Genomic DNA, 15,186 nt, shown 5'->3' with positions numbered 1-15,186 from the left:
CTTTATTAAAGCTGTTCATTCTCAATTAAAATGTTTAAAACAAGCAATCAAATTAAAGTATTAATATCCTGCATGTTATAAATGTTGTGTTACATAATACCAAACGTTTTGGAGATAGCTGTACATTGAGGTTTAAATCCGTGTAAAGATTGTTCCACATATTAAGAATCTGCTCATGTCATTTTTAATTTTCATGAAAATAATTATAAAAGTCTTTCAAACAGTTATTTACATGGTTATTAAAAGCTAACTACATTGTAAAAGTCCCAGTTTACCGTGAAAACAAGCATTTGGTTACGTAAGTTGTTGGTTTCTGAAGACCAATTTTGAAGCCCTTATTACTTCATAGGGAACACACCCATTGCTTTTGTTCCCAGCTCCTTCAGCGAAAACCCGCTAAAATATCTGCAGAGCTGCCATCAGACATTTACATATATTGTTTACCATGTTGACTCGGTGACTGAATCAAAAATTAGCGGTATATCAGATAAAAATTTTTGTTATTTTGGTTAAGATTTTGGTTTTATGACATCCCAGACATTTGTCAGTTCAGCACTGTCGGATGGAAGAAAAAAAAGAATAGACAATAAAAGAAAAGAAAAATGCCCGATTCAGACCTGAGGTTCCCTGTTAGGATATGCCATGCCCATGTGAAGCAGCTTATCTCTAAAAGTCCTCTGTTTCTGTGGATGGTAACTCGTAGAAGTATCATGTGTCTGTTGGCATTTTATACATGTTACGCTGGAGTTGGAGAAAAAAAAAATTATAAGACAATCAACTATACTATAAGACAATCAAATTAAATGTTTATTGGAGCCATTGTGGATTTCTCTGAACTCAGGTTTGTCACCAGACCAGAAAACCAATATTTGACATCTTTAAAAATATCTGGATATGGTTAAAAAAATGCTAAAACTAGGATGGTGACATGATGTGCATGAGGCCAGGGGCGGAGCAGGGGTCCCAGCCCAGGGGACGCGAAGCATTCTAGATGGGCCCTTGTGGCCTAAACATCCCCGTTAAAACATAATCGCTAAAAAAAAAAACCCTAATGCAGAGTTTAAGATATAGGTATCAACCTGGAGATAAAAATCAAATAACATCCAGTCACGTGTTCAACCTACACGACAACAGTTTACAACGTGCAACGACATGCATTTAACACAATCAGACACGGCAGTCAAACAGCAACAAACAATGTAGGGAAGGCCATATATTCAGCATTATGACAATGTTATCAGAAATAATTAATGACAGCTTACCAATGATGGTTTCATCCAGCGATGGGCAGAAAACCACAACAAAAAATATTTCCATCCAGGGGGGCGGGAGAGTAGCACATTGAACGATCCAAAATGCAAAAACTTCAAATCCGAACTATTTCCGAACCATCAGCCGGTTCTTCATAGCCGCAGGACTTTTAATCACTTTGCTCTCATCGATGGCGATGTCCCTCTCGATTGAGAGCAAGGTGAGGTTTGATAGTCTGGCCTCATCCATGCTGCCCGGAGATAGTTTTTAATCAACTTCAGCTGCTGAAAATCAGCATGACTTTCCTGCTTTAAGGCTCTGATGCGACAACTGGCTAAAAGTAAACAGACAACATGCGCGTGCACGAACCCGTGCATGACAGGCAGACACACACGGGGAGAAGGGCTATTTCTTTTATTTTTTAAACAACTTTATCCTTATGAACGCAAGTGGTATACAGTCCAACTTTCCTTATTTTATTCAGCACACTTTTTTTTTTCCTCTTCGGCGTGGGTCCCCACGCAGCAGTGGGCCCGGGGCGGCCGTCCCCTCTGTCCCCCCGCGTGCTCCGCTAGTGACTTAGGCCCATCCTGTCACCATCCATCCTTCCTGGCCATCTTGACACCCACACAGCCACTAATCGGCTGTTGTAGAACTTGAATGTGAGTGCTGTTGTTGATAGTTAGTAAATCCCAGGAATGCAAGTCTTGGAAGGGACTGATTGAAAACTTCATTGATAGCTACAGCTGAAAAGCAGAGGTTAGTGGACTTGAGTTCTCTGAAAGGACATGGAGGAAAAAAAAACAATTCAAAAGAGCTTTGTCCCATCCTCAAAAAGTATTGATCTCATTTGTCCTCCATCTCAGATCCAAGGTGGCACATCAGCACCTCTCTGCCTCACTATTCATCTGCAATCAATAAAGAGGGAACTGCAGCCAAAAGATGCTTGTCAAGAACGCTGGACCTTTCGCTCAATTTCACTCCTCCTCCTTCATCTTCATGATGTCACTTCCTGTTTGTTACTCTTCCAGTTGAGAAAGAGGCTTTTCAAAGAGAACAGGCAGCCTTTATTCTGTCATTTTCCTCAAACAAGAGTGTTTTTCACCTTTTCTCCCCAGATTCCTCTTCTTCTCAGAGAATCAGTGCCTTTTTTCTTCTCTATCCCCCTATTTGTTCCATCCTGTCATCTCTTCCCCAAGCATCTTTTCTGTCTGCTTTCCTGCACCTAGTTTTTTTTTCTTTCTTTCTCAACATTTATGTGCAATACACCATCTGATGTGTGTAGGATTTTTTTTATTAATGATTTTCTTTTTTTTGTATAAGACAGTGTATCAGAACCGTGGACATCCTTAGCCAGGCCTATGGTGGCCCTGCTGCTAATGGAGCAACAGAAAATGTCAATGTGAATTCACAACAAGAACAAGCTCCCACTGTGTATATGTCAAGTAATGTCTCTTAAGTTGGAAATAAAAAAGCGAGTGTGTCTCGTATCAAACAGTTACACAAGAGGGAACAATTTCCTCTTATCTCATCACGCTGTTAACAAGGTTGGATTTGTTGCATCACATAAATAGACCACTGTGTTTCATTAGAGATCAACTCTTAACACCCACTTCCCTTTTCTTTCTCTCCTCCCACCAGGGACAAGTTCTCACACCAAGTAGAGAGCTGCAGGCAGTGAGGAAGAGTGAGAAGCAGTGCCTGTCAATTCAGAGATGCGGATGGCCACGGAAGACATGAACAGCAGCCAACCTGGCACCAGGACAACTTCCACTTGCCAATTTATACTTAAAAAATTAAATGTAGCCCCTTAATTAAATGATTGATACAGTTTTCCTACACACATACTGCCAACAAAGTGATGTGCTCCATTCCTGCATTTGATTCTACTTTGATATGTTTGTAATTTCGTTTTATAGTATGAAAAGCTAAAGGGAAACTGTGACTAAACCCAAACAGCAACTGAAATATATATAAAAAAAGGACAAGTAACTCTACCCAAAAGTATAAAACAGTCCCTCACACAATTTTTAATTGCTCTAGCCAACATGAATAAATGTTAGATGGCAAGCCTCTCTGGTCCGCTGTCTCTAATGGATATTGCAGTGACATCTGAAATGGCCCAGAGTACAGGGAAGCTGCGACACAACACGGCTGGAGGTTCTTCATCAGGGATCTTATCCACAGTCAACTCCTGCCTCTGTTGGCTTGTGCTGCTGTCACTATTTCGGTTGCCAGTGGTAACAGCTGACTGCTGGCTTATCGAAGGGGAGAAGGGCTTTGTGTGGCTGGCTATTTGCAGTATGAACCAACCTCCCTATGAGGCCATCCCCTCCCACATTAACAGGTAAGACACCTGCTGATGAAAGGGAGCCACCTCTATGGTAATAAGCCATTTTTGCTCAAAATCTACAGACATGTCACAAATCTGTCCACAGCACGATTGTGGATCTGAGGCTAAACGAGAACAAGATTCGGTCAATCCATTATTCTTCACTCAGTCGCTTCGGCAACCTCACCTATCTGAACCTCACCAAAAATGATATCAGCTATGTGGAAGACGGAGCATTCTCAGCACAGTTCAACCTACAGGTGACAACATTTTCACACTTGTCCATACACATCATCGCAAACAATAAAGGTAAAAACAAGATTGTGTCATGTTATTGCAATATAATATTTTGTTGCAGGTTTAAATAACTTTTTTTTTAAATGTTGAGTAACACTAAAGCATCGGTGCTAAGAGTTCTCCCAATTCAAATGAAAGACCCAGAGAATATGATATGCAGGATTTGCTTGGTTATAAGTAGCAACTTTAAACTCCTGTTTACACATCAGTAAGTAAAGTAGTTAAGATCCACTGTGGTGACACCTAAAGGGAAAAGCTGAAAAGGTATGAGAAGAAATATGAACAACTTAAAGCAGCACTATGTAACTTTTCCACCTTAATATAATATTTCCAGAGTCATTGTGATGGTACATCAACTTCCAACAGGTTTAATGACACCTCTGTCATGGTCTGAGGGGTCTGCATCACCTTCACTGGCACTATGTAACTTTGAGGTGGATGGTAGGAACCCTGCCACACTACTGGTAAAGCACTACCGCTTTTGTCCAAAGGAGCCGCCAAACTCAACAAAAGCTGAAAGTTACATTGTGCTGCTTTAACATAGAAATAAATTGAAATTATTTACAAGCACTTTACATAGTGCTCAGATTTTCTTGGAGGGGGGAAACAGATATAAGAACACCTCGGAATGAACGACTTCAAAAAGTAATCACTGCTTTTTTTTCTAATATATTAGAGCAGTTTTTCCTCAATCAAAAGATTTATATTCTTCCAAAATTACAACCAAAAAGGGAGACACAGACACGAGAAAGACAACATTCAGTCATTTGTAGCTTCCAGAAATATTCAGGCATTGTTCCACCAAACTGAGCCATAATGAGCTGTCATGCTTGCACATCTACCCCAGCTGCTGGAGCTGTGCCAGGAGGTAAAATGTGAACAAGAAAGATCTGAGTAAATTCAGCGCAGCATTGAGGCTTAGATCACGATGTGAAACACTAGCTATACTGAACCGTCATCTGTTTGTTCTGTATGTTTCCAGCTTGAAGTGAGCAATGCCAGGCGCTGAATCACTCTTCAGAGATTAGGATAATCCCACTTGTCTTTGTCTCCCCAGGTTCTCCAGATGGGATTTAACAAGTTGAGGAACCTGACAGAGGGGATGCTGCGAGGCCTGGGCAAACTGCAGTATCTCTACCTGCAAGCCAATCTCATTGAGACTGTCACACCCAACACCTTCTGGGAATGTCCGAACATAGAGAACATAGACCTCTCCATGAACAGGTATTGGCCTATGTGTGTGTGAGTGTGTGAGCATGTGATGAAAGAGAGGGAATGCACTGTGGTTGTGTTGAAAAGATGATTACTGTAAACATGAATGTATTACGAATAAATATCCTTAAATCAGAATTTCTTTTTATTTCAGTGTGTTTCATTAAATGTGCCTTTGAGGGCTTCACGTATCATTGTGACTTTGCATTTTTGACCTCCACTGAAAAGCTTTAGGAAACGAAAACCAGCATTCTTTAGCACCACGAGCCTCCTCACAGCTTTCCTAAAATAAGCAGATTTTTACACTCATCATTTTGGACATTTGCTTTTGAGCAAGACCAAAAATCTCTACAGTAATCAGCGGATGTTTTGCTAACTTTAGAGACATAATACGATGGAGCGGCTTGCTTGTTGACCATAATTGCTTGAGGCCAATCTCACTAGAAAAAGTGAAACCATGCACATGTTCAACATTTAATCATGCCAGAATAACACTGTATAGGTTGTGAGAGCGTAGTGTTTTATTTTACCAGTTGTTTTATATAAGACCATCCATCCATTTTCTATACCCACTTTATCCCTTGCAGGGTCAGAGGGTCTGCTGGAGTCTATCCCAGCTCATCACAGGCGAGAGGCAGGGGTTCACCCTGGATAGGTCGCCAGTCTATCACAGGGCCACATATATGCAAACAACGAGACACACTCACACCTACGGGTAATTTAGAATTGCCAATTAACCAATTAACCTACTACACATGTTTTTGGACTGTGGGAGTACCCGGAGGGAACCCACGCAAGCACAGGGAGAACATACAAACTCTACACAGAAAGGCACTGCCGGGCCTGGGAGTCGAACCGGAAACCTTCTTGCTGTGCTAACCACCAAGCCACCGTGCTGCCATAATCAAGCCTAACCATATAATTTTATTCCTAGCACTGATAATGTATTATATTTATTCATATCCTACACAAACAATGTATTTATTAATGCTTAACCCTTAACAAAGATTTACTGACAGGAAAGATGCAAATGAAAAGTCTTCAGGCAGTTAAGTGTAAGGCAAATTTAAAAGAAAATTGCAATTTGAGTTAATGCAATTAGCAAATCACTTATTCTCCGTATGTTTTATACATTAAGCAGCATGTTTGACAATCGTTTTAAACATAGCGCATTGGTTTTACAAAGTCAACAATGTGATAGTCATGCCCACTTCAATCAAATCAATCAAATTTTATTTATATAGCACCTTTCATCCAGGTAAATGAAATACAAAGTGCTTAACATTTTGACTGAAAAATAAGCATAATAAAAAATAAAAATAAAATAAAAACTGGGACACCAATGCACACTGACATACAATATAGTTAATTAAAATGAAATAATGATAAAAGTTCAAGAATTAAGTCTAAAAATGGACCGCTTCCCCGTTCTCTCTCTCTACCCCTTTCCAGTCTACATCTCAATAAAGGGCCACTAGAGCCCAAAAAAAATCTTAAAAAAAAAAGAATTAAGTCTAAAAATAATCAGTCCACAACAATGAAATAACATTAATAAAAACATTACAAAAATGCTACATAAAAGCCAGACCAAAGAGATTAGTTTTTAGTCTACGTTTAAAAAGTCCACATTTAGGGGCACGGTGGCGCAGCAGGTAGTGCAGCGGTCTCACAGCAAGAAGGTCCTGGGTTCGATTCCCGCAGGGGATGCTGTGGGCGCTGAAGTGCGTGTTAGTTCCCCCATGACTTCAGTGCCCACACCCTGGGTGGGGTTGGCGAAAGGATCTTTCTGTGTGGAGTTTGCATGTTCTCCCCGTGTTCCCTTGGGTAGCTAGTGTGAGCTACCCTCATAAAAACATGCAGCAGTCCTGGGCTATACATGCCCCCTCTGGCCAACCGGGGCGCCAGATGGGGTGGGGAGGATCCGGCCGGAATAACGTGATCCTTCCACGCGCTACGTTTGGCCGGAGAAAACCCACCCTGTCTGGTGAAAAGAAGCGGCCTGCTCACTCCTCAGGAGGAGACCTGAGCTCAGTGCAGGACCCTCCCGGGGTTGGTAGAGGATGGCAATGCACAGGACTGTTAGGTAGGAGCACTGGGTGATAAAATGTGGGGAAAAAACCGGGATAAAAATATTAAAAAAAAAAAAAAAAGTCCACATTTCCAGCTCCAGGAGCAGGAGCATCGTGGATAAAAGCAGCATCACCAAATGTTTTAGTTCTACTCTGTGGAATAACTAAAAAGGAAGAGCCAGAGGATCTGAGGGGCCTTCCTGGTTCATAGAATAAAAACATCTCTGAAATATACTCTGGTGCAGGCCAATGTAGCGCTTTATAAACTAATAAAAGAACTTTAAAATCAACACGAAAACTAACAGGTAGCCAGTGTAAGGATTTTAAAATGGGCCTATTGTGTGCTCTCCTTCTGGTCTGAGTCAGAACTCGCGCTGCAGCGTTTTGAACCAATTTGCAGCTGATTGATGGTATTCTTGGGTAGACCAGTAAGAAGAGCATTACAGTAGTCTATCCTGCTAGTTATGAAGGCATTAGTGCATTAGTCTCTCCGTGTTGCTCAGAGAGAGAAACGGCCTCACCTTAGAACTATTTTTTAAATCATAAAATGCTGTTTTTGTGACACAGCATACATGTGATTTGAGATTAAAATCAGAGTCAATATGACTCCTAGATTTCTTGCCTCTTTGCTCGCGTTTACTCCATATATATTTAGTTTAGAGGCCAGTTTCTCTCTCTGGGCTTTTGAACCGACGATCAGTACTTCAGTCTTGTCCTGGTTTAGCTTTAAAAAATTCTGTGACATCCAGGCCTTAATATCTAAAATACAGTTAAAAAGTCAGTCAATCGGCCCAGTGTCATCAGGAGACACGGCCACATAGAGCTGTATGTCATCAGCATAACTATGGAAAGAGATGCCGTGTCTCCTGATGTGAGGACTTGTGAGAAGTCCATTTTTTTTTCTCGCATACTAGCCAGAGCAGCCAATCAAAAATAGTCCACGTCTTATGGAAGTTGGAAAAGGATATAATTTAATTGTAAACTTCATAGATATGTCCACTGTTGAACCTGAAAGCACAGATGAAACATTAGTCGCATAGAAAAGAGGGGTTTCCACTGTAGGGGGTATTCTGGATTCAATACGGAAGATGTTAATCATGTTAATAAGACGATAGACCAAAATCCAGTTCAAGATGTACCGACATAAACTATTACTAACATTTCAATAAACACAACAATACATTTTCTTTAAAAAGTAGTGAATGATCCAGCTGAATGGGGAATGGGAACGTTTCAACACAGGTTAGTAAGCTCACGCAGAGTGAGCACAGTATTTGTTAGAGAAATTGCAGTTAGACATTTTCCCAAAACCGTTCAGCCTTAGTACTGTACTGGGACTCGTGACAATTGCCTGCTTCTACTTCTTTATAAACATTTCTGAACATGTAATAAATGTGTAATAACATTTGCAAGAACATTTAAGGTAGTGGTGTTTTTGTAGCCTTAAAATTGTTTTCTTTAACCTCAGATAAAGCATGACTTTCACAAAATGTCAGTCTATTAAGATTTTGAAAGGCAGACTCAGGGATGGAACAGTTGTGGATCCCAGGAGATGTAGTCTTGAGCCTCTGCTGTCATCCAACATAACTTCCATAACTTCTGGAGTAAGACTTTGTTGTTACATCGGTTTGTTGACATGTCAGGCTGTGTTTAGAGGAATTGAAAAATCTCCTCACAATTTGTTTTACAGGATGACAATTATTTTTAACATCTCTAGCACACGTGCACGAAAGTTACAGTGGGCTGTTCATCTAGTTTCATGAACAGGGTGAAAGCATTTAGGTAAATATAAAGCTTTTGTGTCATAATGCCAAAATGTATCCTTTTTATATACTCAACCACCTTTCACTGTTTTATGGAAAATGACTTTGCAGAAGATCCAGAGATGCTCTCATTCTCATTGTCATTCACCTCCACAGCTCACGTAACAATGCTGCAACAGGTCACCTTCGCTTTTTTCTCAGTGGAAATAACTGGGCCGTTCTCACTATTAGTGGTGTAATTAGTATTGATCTTTTGACCTAAACATAAAGAAGCAGCTATTCTTTGGGGTTCATAGAAAGGTAATAGACTATGTTCAACTGTGTAAGTGTATCTGATGAGGAAATTTTAAATAAAAGTTCTCAATTTCCTGTGTTTCTCTTTAGGATCCAGGTGTTGGATGGCAGTTTGTTCTCTGGACTCTCCAAGCTGACCACCTGTGAACTTTACACAAACCCCTTCAACTGCTCCTGTGAGCTGCTGGGTTTCCTGCGCTGGCTCTCCGCCTTCCCAAACCGGACCACTGAGAGGATGGTGTGCGACTCCCCTCAAGGATTCTCCGGCTACAATCTGCTGAGTCAGAATCCCCGCATGCCCATGCAGCGCAATGCACTGCACGTGCTCAGTCTTGTATGCATGTATGACGATGGCAGCAGCGTGACACCATTCTACATCATTGACTCTACTACCCAGTCTCCAGATTTCGCCTCTCCCTGCGGGCTGGATGATTGTGCCTCTGGGACCCCTCCTGATGATGTAATAAGTCTGAGCCCCATTTTCTCTGATGCCAAGCCAGTCATGACAATAAAACAAGTGCAGCATTCGAGTGCTGTGATAACGGTTCAAATTCCTCATCCATACAGGAAAATGTACATCCTAATGCTCTACAACAACAGCTTCTTCATAGACATCCAGAATCTGAAAAATCAAAGAGAAGACATTGAACTTAAGAACTTAAAACCCAACACTGACTATACCTACTGTGTGGCTTCTATACGAAACTCTCTGAGGTTCAATCACACCTGTCTGACCATCTCCACTGGCCGCAGAACTGGAGTGGAAAGGATACCTAACCAGATGTCAGCCACCCACTATATTATGACTATTCTGGGCTGTCTGTTTGGCATGTTGCTCTTCCTTGGCCTTGTTGTCCACTGTCTGAGGAAGAAGAGGATCATGGAGGAGAAAGAGAGAAAGATGAGCAGGATCCAAAGGACTCTGATAGAGCTCAAATATGGTGGAGAAGGGGATATAGAAGGCGGGAGTGGAGAATCTGCTTCCCAGAATCTTCCTGCTGGGGACAGCTTGTCAAGAATGCCTTACATGCCCCAAGGTGGAGAGATAGATCCATACAAGATCCAGGATGTGATAGAAACACCAGGTCATAAGCCTGCTAAACTGAACTACATGGATGTCAGAGGCTCGGCCATAGAGAGAGAGATGTCCCCGCAAGAAAATCCCCAGGGCTCAGTAGCAGAGATTTCTACCATCGCTAAAGAAGTTGATAAAGTCAACCAGATCATCAACAACTGTATAGATGCTCTCAAATCTGAGTCGACCTCCTTTCAGCAAGGAATTAAATCACCCTCTTCTGCAGGTGGAGGAGCCGTTTCGACTGCAGAGCCACAGCTGGTGCTTCTGTCTGAGCAAGGAGAAAGAGGAGAAAGAGGAAATGAGTTCCTTTCCCCGGCATATAAAGGAGGGAGAGGAGGAAGAGAAGAAAGAGGACGGGCTTACCACCACTCACTGCAGCGACACCATAGCATGGAAGCTCCTGCAACCTCTAAAAGACCAAGTACCTCCTCTTCTCCCGGCTCTGCCAGGAGCCCTCGCTCCTTCCGTTCAGAAGGAGGGTACCACTCATCAGAGTCTCGCTACATTGAGAGAGCCTCACCTGGAGAAAGAAAAGATAGGGGAGGTGGCGGAGGAGATGCCATCCGCACCATCACTCCGGCAGCAGCTATCCTGCGAGCTGAAGCCCAGAGAATCCGCCAGTACAATGAACATCGCCACTCCTACCCCGGCTCCCAGCAGCATCTCCAGGAGCTACAGCACAACCCCCAGATCATGCAGGAGCTCCACCACCACCCAGGGGGCCGCAAGCCCTCCGTTTTAGACCCCATCACTCTCAACAGGCAAGCTAAACAGCGCGAGTTAACCTACTCCCAGCTTTCATCACATTACCCACTCTCGCCCCAGTACCACAACCTCAGCTACTGCTCCAGTCCTGAGGAAGACGAGGAGGAGGAAGGTCTCCTATGCACCCCAACCCTGGGGCTTTGGGAGAGGTTCAAACTGCACCGCAAGAGGCACCGGCAGGCCTCCATGGAGGACGAAGGATATGTGGCAGCTGGACACGCACTGAGGCAAAAGGTTCAGTTTGCAAAGGATGAAGATCTTCATGACATACTGGACTACTGGAAGGGTGTATCTGCCCAGCAGAAGGCTTAAACCCATATGCGGGGAACCGTAAAACCTGGTTTTAAGGAAAGAAGGACACTCCATTCATAAAATATTGTTAAACACACAAGACCTGTAAATACAAACAAACATACATATACATAATCAGATTACACACACAGTTACCCACATGCAGACGCAAAAACAAACTTCACTCAAACTAAGCCTTTTCCTCCCAGAACATGGATGAGGACCAAACTCATATATTATCTAGAAAAACATTCATAATGTAATAGAGACTGAGTTAATTTTTGTAAAGTACTGGAAATTATAGCTCAGACTTACTTATGTAGCTCTTTGTACTACGTTTTGAATTGAGGGGCAAAATAGAATTAACATTGCAAATAGAAACCTTAATTGTTGTTGGGGAACCCATCCTGAAAAGCTTTTGATCTTACCCGACATGGCCATGCGTCAAACAGCAGAATGACCTCACCAAACGCAGCGATCATAATACTGATGATTTGATAAAGAACCGCTTTGCTGGGCAAGTTGTTGATGTGCACTGGGCTACAGCAACAACAGCAGAAATATTTTGACAAATTTGTTGTGATTTAGGTGATTGAAAAGATCAATATGACAATTTCTGGATGGGTCACCAACCAACAGTAATATTTAACTGTGCTGAGAATTAGTAGGTAGTTCTCACCAGAGAGTGAGTTTAATGTGCCAAATCAACCAAGGGGATAGAGGAGCCCTACTGTGTACCAACATCTCCTCAACAGTTTTTATATTCAGAATTTAAAAGAAAAGAAAAAAGGATGATACGTTGTTGTTATTATTCATTATTCTTATTCTCATAACTGGTCTTCTTCTTATTCCTATGATCCTCTTCATTAATATTCTATTATTTGAATATGGCATGGCTATATCGCGTGACTGTGTTTTTTTGGACTGTTTTGAACTTCTCAGCTGAGACGTGCACAACAACAGAGACAAACAGTACAATGGAAGAGACATTTGAGTCCTCCTTTTCTATACCAAGAGGAATGTGTTCCTTCTGCTGAGCCAAAAACGAGCTGGCCTTTTCTCTTGGTGAAATCCTGATACACCTGCTCCTCATCCTACTAAAGAACGCTGTACAGATGAGAGAAGAGTTCTATATTTGCAACAGAAGAGACTGTTTTCTTTGTACAACATGGTTTTGAAATCTTTCTGACTTTTCAGAAATATCAGAGTCCCAAGCTAGTTACCTACCTTCTCACTTAACACTGGTACGTTTTTGATTTTGAAATCGAACTAAAAATTTCAAATCTTCAAATGAATGTCAATTCCCACAAGGGGGGAAAAACGTATCTGCACTGTTCAAAATCAAAAAACGACTCTTAGGAAAAGACCTGAAACTCCCAGCTTCCCTCCCGACACGCCGTAGCTTTACTGTGTTTTATCGACATTTCATATCTTCGCAGATTTTTATCTTGTTTTGGATACTTCTGGTTCCACTGTGGTTCCATTGTGCCAACTTAATAATTCATAAGTATTTGAAATACTACTATTTACAGATCTTGTCTCATTAATATAATGATACACATCACTTTGCCAAACCGAACAACAATTTGCACAAGACGATCCACTATCATTGGCTCACTGTTCCCTTTTTACCCTCCAATCATTTCTAAGACCAAAGTACTGTGGTAGTAAATTGATCCTTACAGCCTCTAAACAGAAGTATAGACCCACCGTCTCCCTTACAGTTACAACGTTGCATACACACACACATACACACACATATACAGACAAGGTTACTTGTGCTCATGGAGCCACAAAGAGATGAATGTATTCTTTTAGAAGTTAATTCTGTTTCACAGCTGGATTCTGATGCTCAAGCTGAATTTTCTGTCTTTTGGCAGAAAACGTCCTTCATGTCGCCATCTGTATTTCAAAACTGGATATAAATAAGGAATTATTGGCTCTCTACAAAATGAATTATTACCAAATTGATGCTCATGAAAGTCCATTTTGTTACGAAAGACCAAACTATCCCTGCAACCATCTGTTGGAGTTAATAGCAGTGGGATTTTATACGAGAAGTGTTATGGTAAAATGTGATTAGTATCACTTGTGTGGTGAGAAGATACTATGTGTACTATATCTTAAATATATGTAGGATTTAAATACTGGTGCCAAACTAGACACAATCATGTTCTTATATTCTGTAGAATATTCTACACAGAACTGTGTTATGACTTTATAAGAAAGAAAACCAGGGATGGAGTCAAACGAGTTTCCATTCAGCAGATTTTGTATTTAACAGCCTGTAGTGTCCACATTATTGACTATAACTTGTGATTGCAAATAAGAAGTAGATTTCACCCCTTTTGCTTTGTAATTTCAAAACAAAATTGACTCCAACCTTGGACAAGACTGAGAGCAACACAAACAATGAAGTGTTGTATTTGGTAAATGAAAAAACGTGAAAATGAAATATTTTTCTCTGCTGTAATGAGTTCAGAATGCTCAACTCATAAATGCTGGTTAAAGCCATGATCATGGGTTTGTAAAATCCCCACAACTGTTTGTAGCACTGCAAAAGCACATTAAATTGTGTAGTTCCTGATACTGCAGCGGCTTTGACACGGTTCATCTGCTTCTGCAGCAAACAATCCAACTCTGATCCAAGAGGAAACTGTTGAGCTGTGGTTGGTTTTGCTTTATAAGCCCCAGATTGTGGTTTTAACTAAACAACAGCCTTAAAACATATGATTTTCTTTAATGTTTTTAACAGCAGTTAGCATTGCTTTGAAAATATGAAAAGGTACAAAAAAATATTTCTTAACTCATACTTTCCTGATTGCAGTTTTATAATTGCTTGATTCTTAAGCCTCACTTGAGCATTCTTTAAGTAACAGTAATATATATGTAGCGATGTATTCAATTACTGTTTTGTTTTTGTTTTTGTTTTCTTCTTTGTTTCAGTTCTGTTATGAACAGTAATAGTCTGACTTTTGTCTTGTGCTGAAGAGTAGCAGTGATCATCTACAACGAGATGCCAACAAGGAGGCGGTCCATACGACCGCTCAAAGGTGATCGCAATCAGCGTGGCTGTTCTTTGAATTGCAGTTAAGATAAACTGTGTTTTTGAAACCACAATGCCTAGAAAGTGGAAATAAAATGAGGTCCTGTTGACAACAGACAGACATGACAACGGAGCATGCTGCGAGGAAACACTCAGTGGAAGCTTGTGTTATATTCGTCGAGTGAATGACTCAGGAGTGAGATGCCGAGAGAGCTTGAGTGTAAGAGGAACGCTCTCCCACAGGATCTCACAGAGGCTTTCTTTATTTTCTTGTCAAATAATTAAAATGAGCACAATAAAACAGCTTTCCTTATGCTGTCTCCTTTTTTGGAGAAATCATGTGTCTGCTTCAACAAACCTAGAACTTTAATTTCACTCTTCAGATACATTTGATGGATAACTCTTGACTACATGTTTACAGGGTCAATTTTATTGATTACAAAAAAGAAAAAACTGCTTATAGCCACATATTTGTCTCGTGTAATTTATAGAGGCTGTAAGACTTCTGCTTCCATTTTAATACATCAAGGAGAAACTCCTTAATGTTTTAGCTAAGAGCTTATTTCTGAACTTGACCAGGCTTCCTGTCCATACTGTGTACTTCTGCAGTTTTGTAAACCTCTGCAAGCAGTGCAGGACTGCAGAGAAAACTGCTCTTATCACAGCTACTATTAGGTGAGGGGTGGGCTACAGCGTGGACAGACCATGCATGCTCACACACTCCAGTGACAATTTGGGATAACAATTTAACCTCTGGATGACTTTGTGCTTTGAGAGGACTCGGGGAA

The 15,186-nt window shown here is 41.1% G+C and overlaps 1 protein-coding gene across 1 annotated transcript in view; it reads left to right on the top strand.

Annotated features, from left to right (window-relative positions):
• The window catches only part of elfn1b (extracellular leucine-rich repeat and fibronectin type III domain containing 1b), a 186,942-nt gene extending 172,071 nt beyond the window's left edge, over window positions 1–14,871 (top strand). Inside the window, exons 3-6 of the mRNA XM_061720115.1 lie at window positions 2,893–3,598; window positions 3,690–3,843; window positions 4,938–5,104; window positions 9,309–14,871. Coding sequence (XP_061576099.1) covers window positions 3,315–3,598; window positions 3,690–3,843; window positions 4,938–5,104; window positions 9,309–11,373 — 2,670 coding nt within the window. The 5' untranslated portion in view covers window positions 2,893–3,314 and the 3' untranslated portion in view covers window positions 11,374–14,871. The remainder of the gene's footprint in view (window positions 1–2,892; window positions 3,599–3,689; window positions 3,844–4,937; window positions 5,105–9,308) is intronic.
• Window positions 14,872–15,186: the final 315 nt, after the last annotated feature.

Source organism: Cololabis saira, chromosome 1 (genome assembly GCF_033807715.1).
Source record: "Cololabis saira isolate AMF1-May2022 chromosome 1, fColSai1.1, whole genome shotgun sequence".
NCBI classification, from domain to species: Eukaryota; Metazoa; Chordata; class Actinopteri; order Beloniformes; family Belonidae; genus Cololabis; species Cololabis saira.
This window is presented reverse-complemented; position numbering and strand designations above follow the sequence as displayed.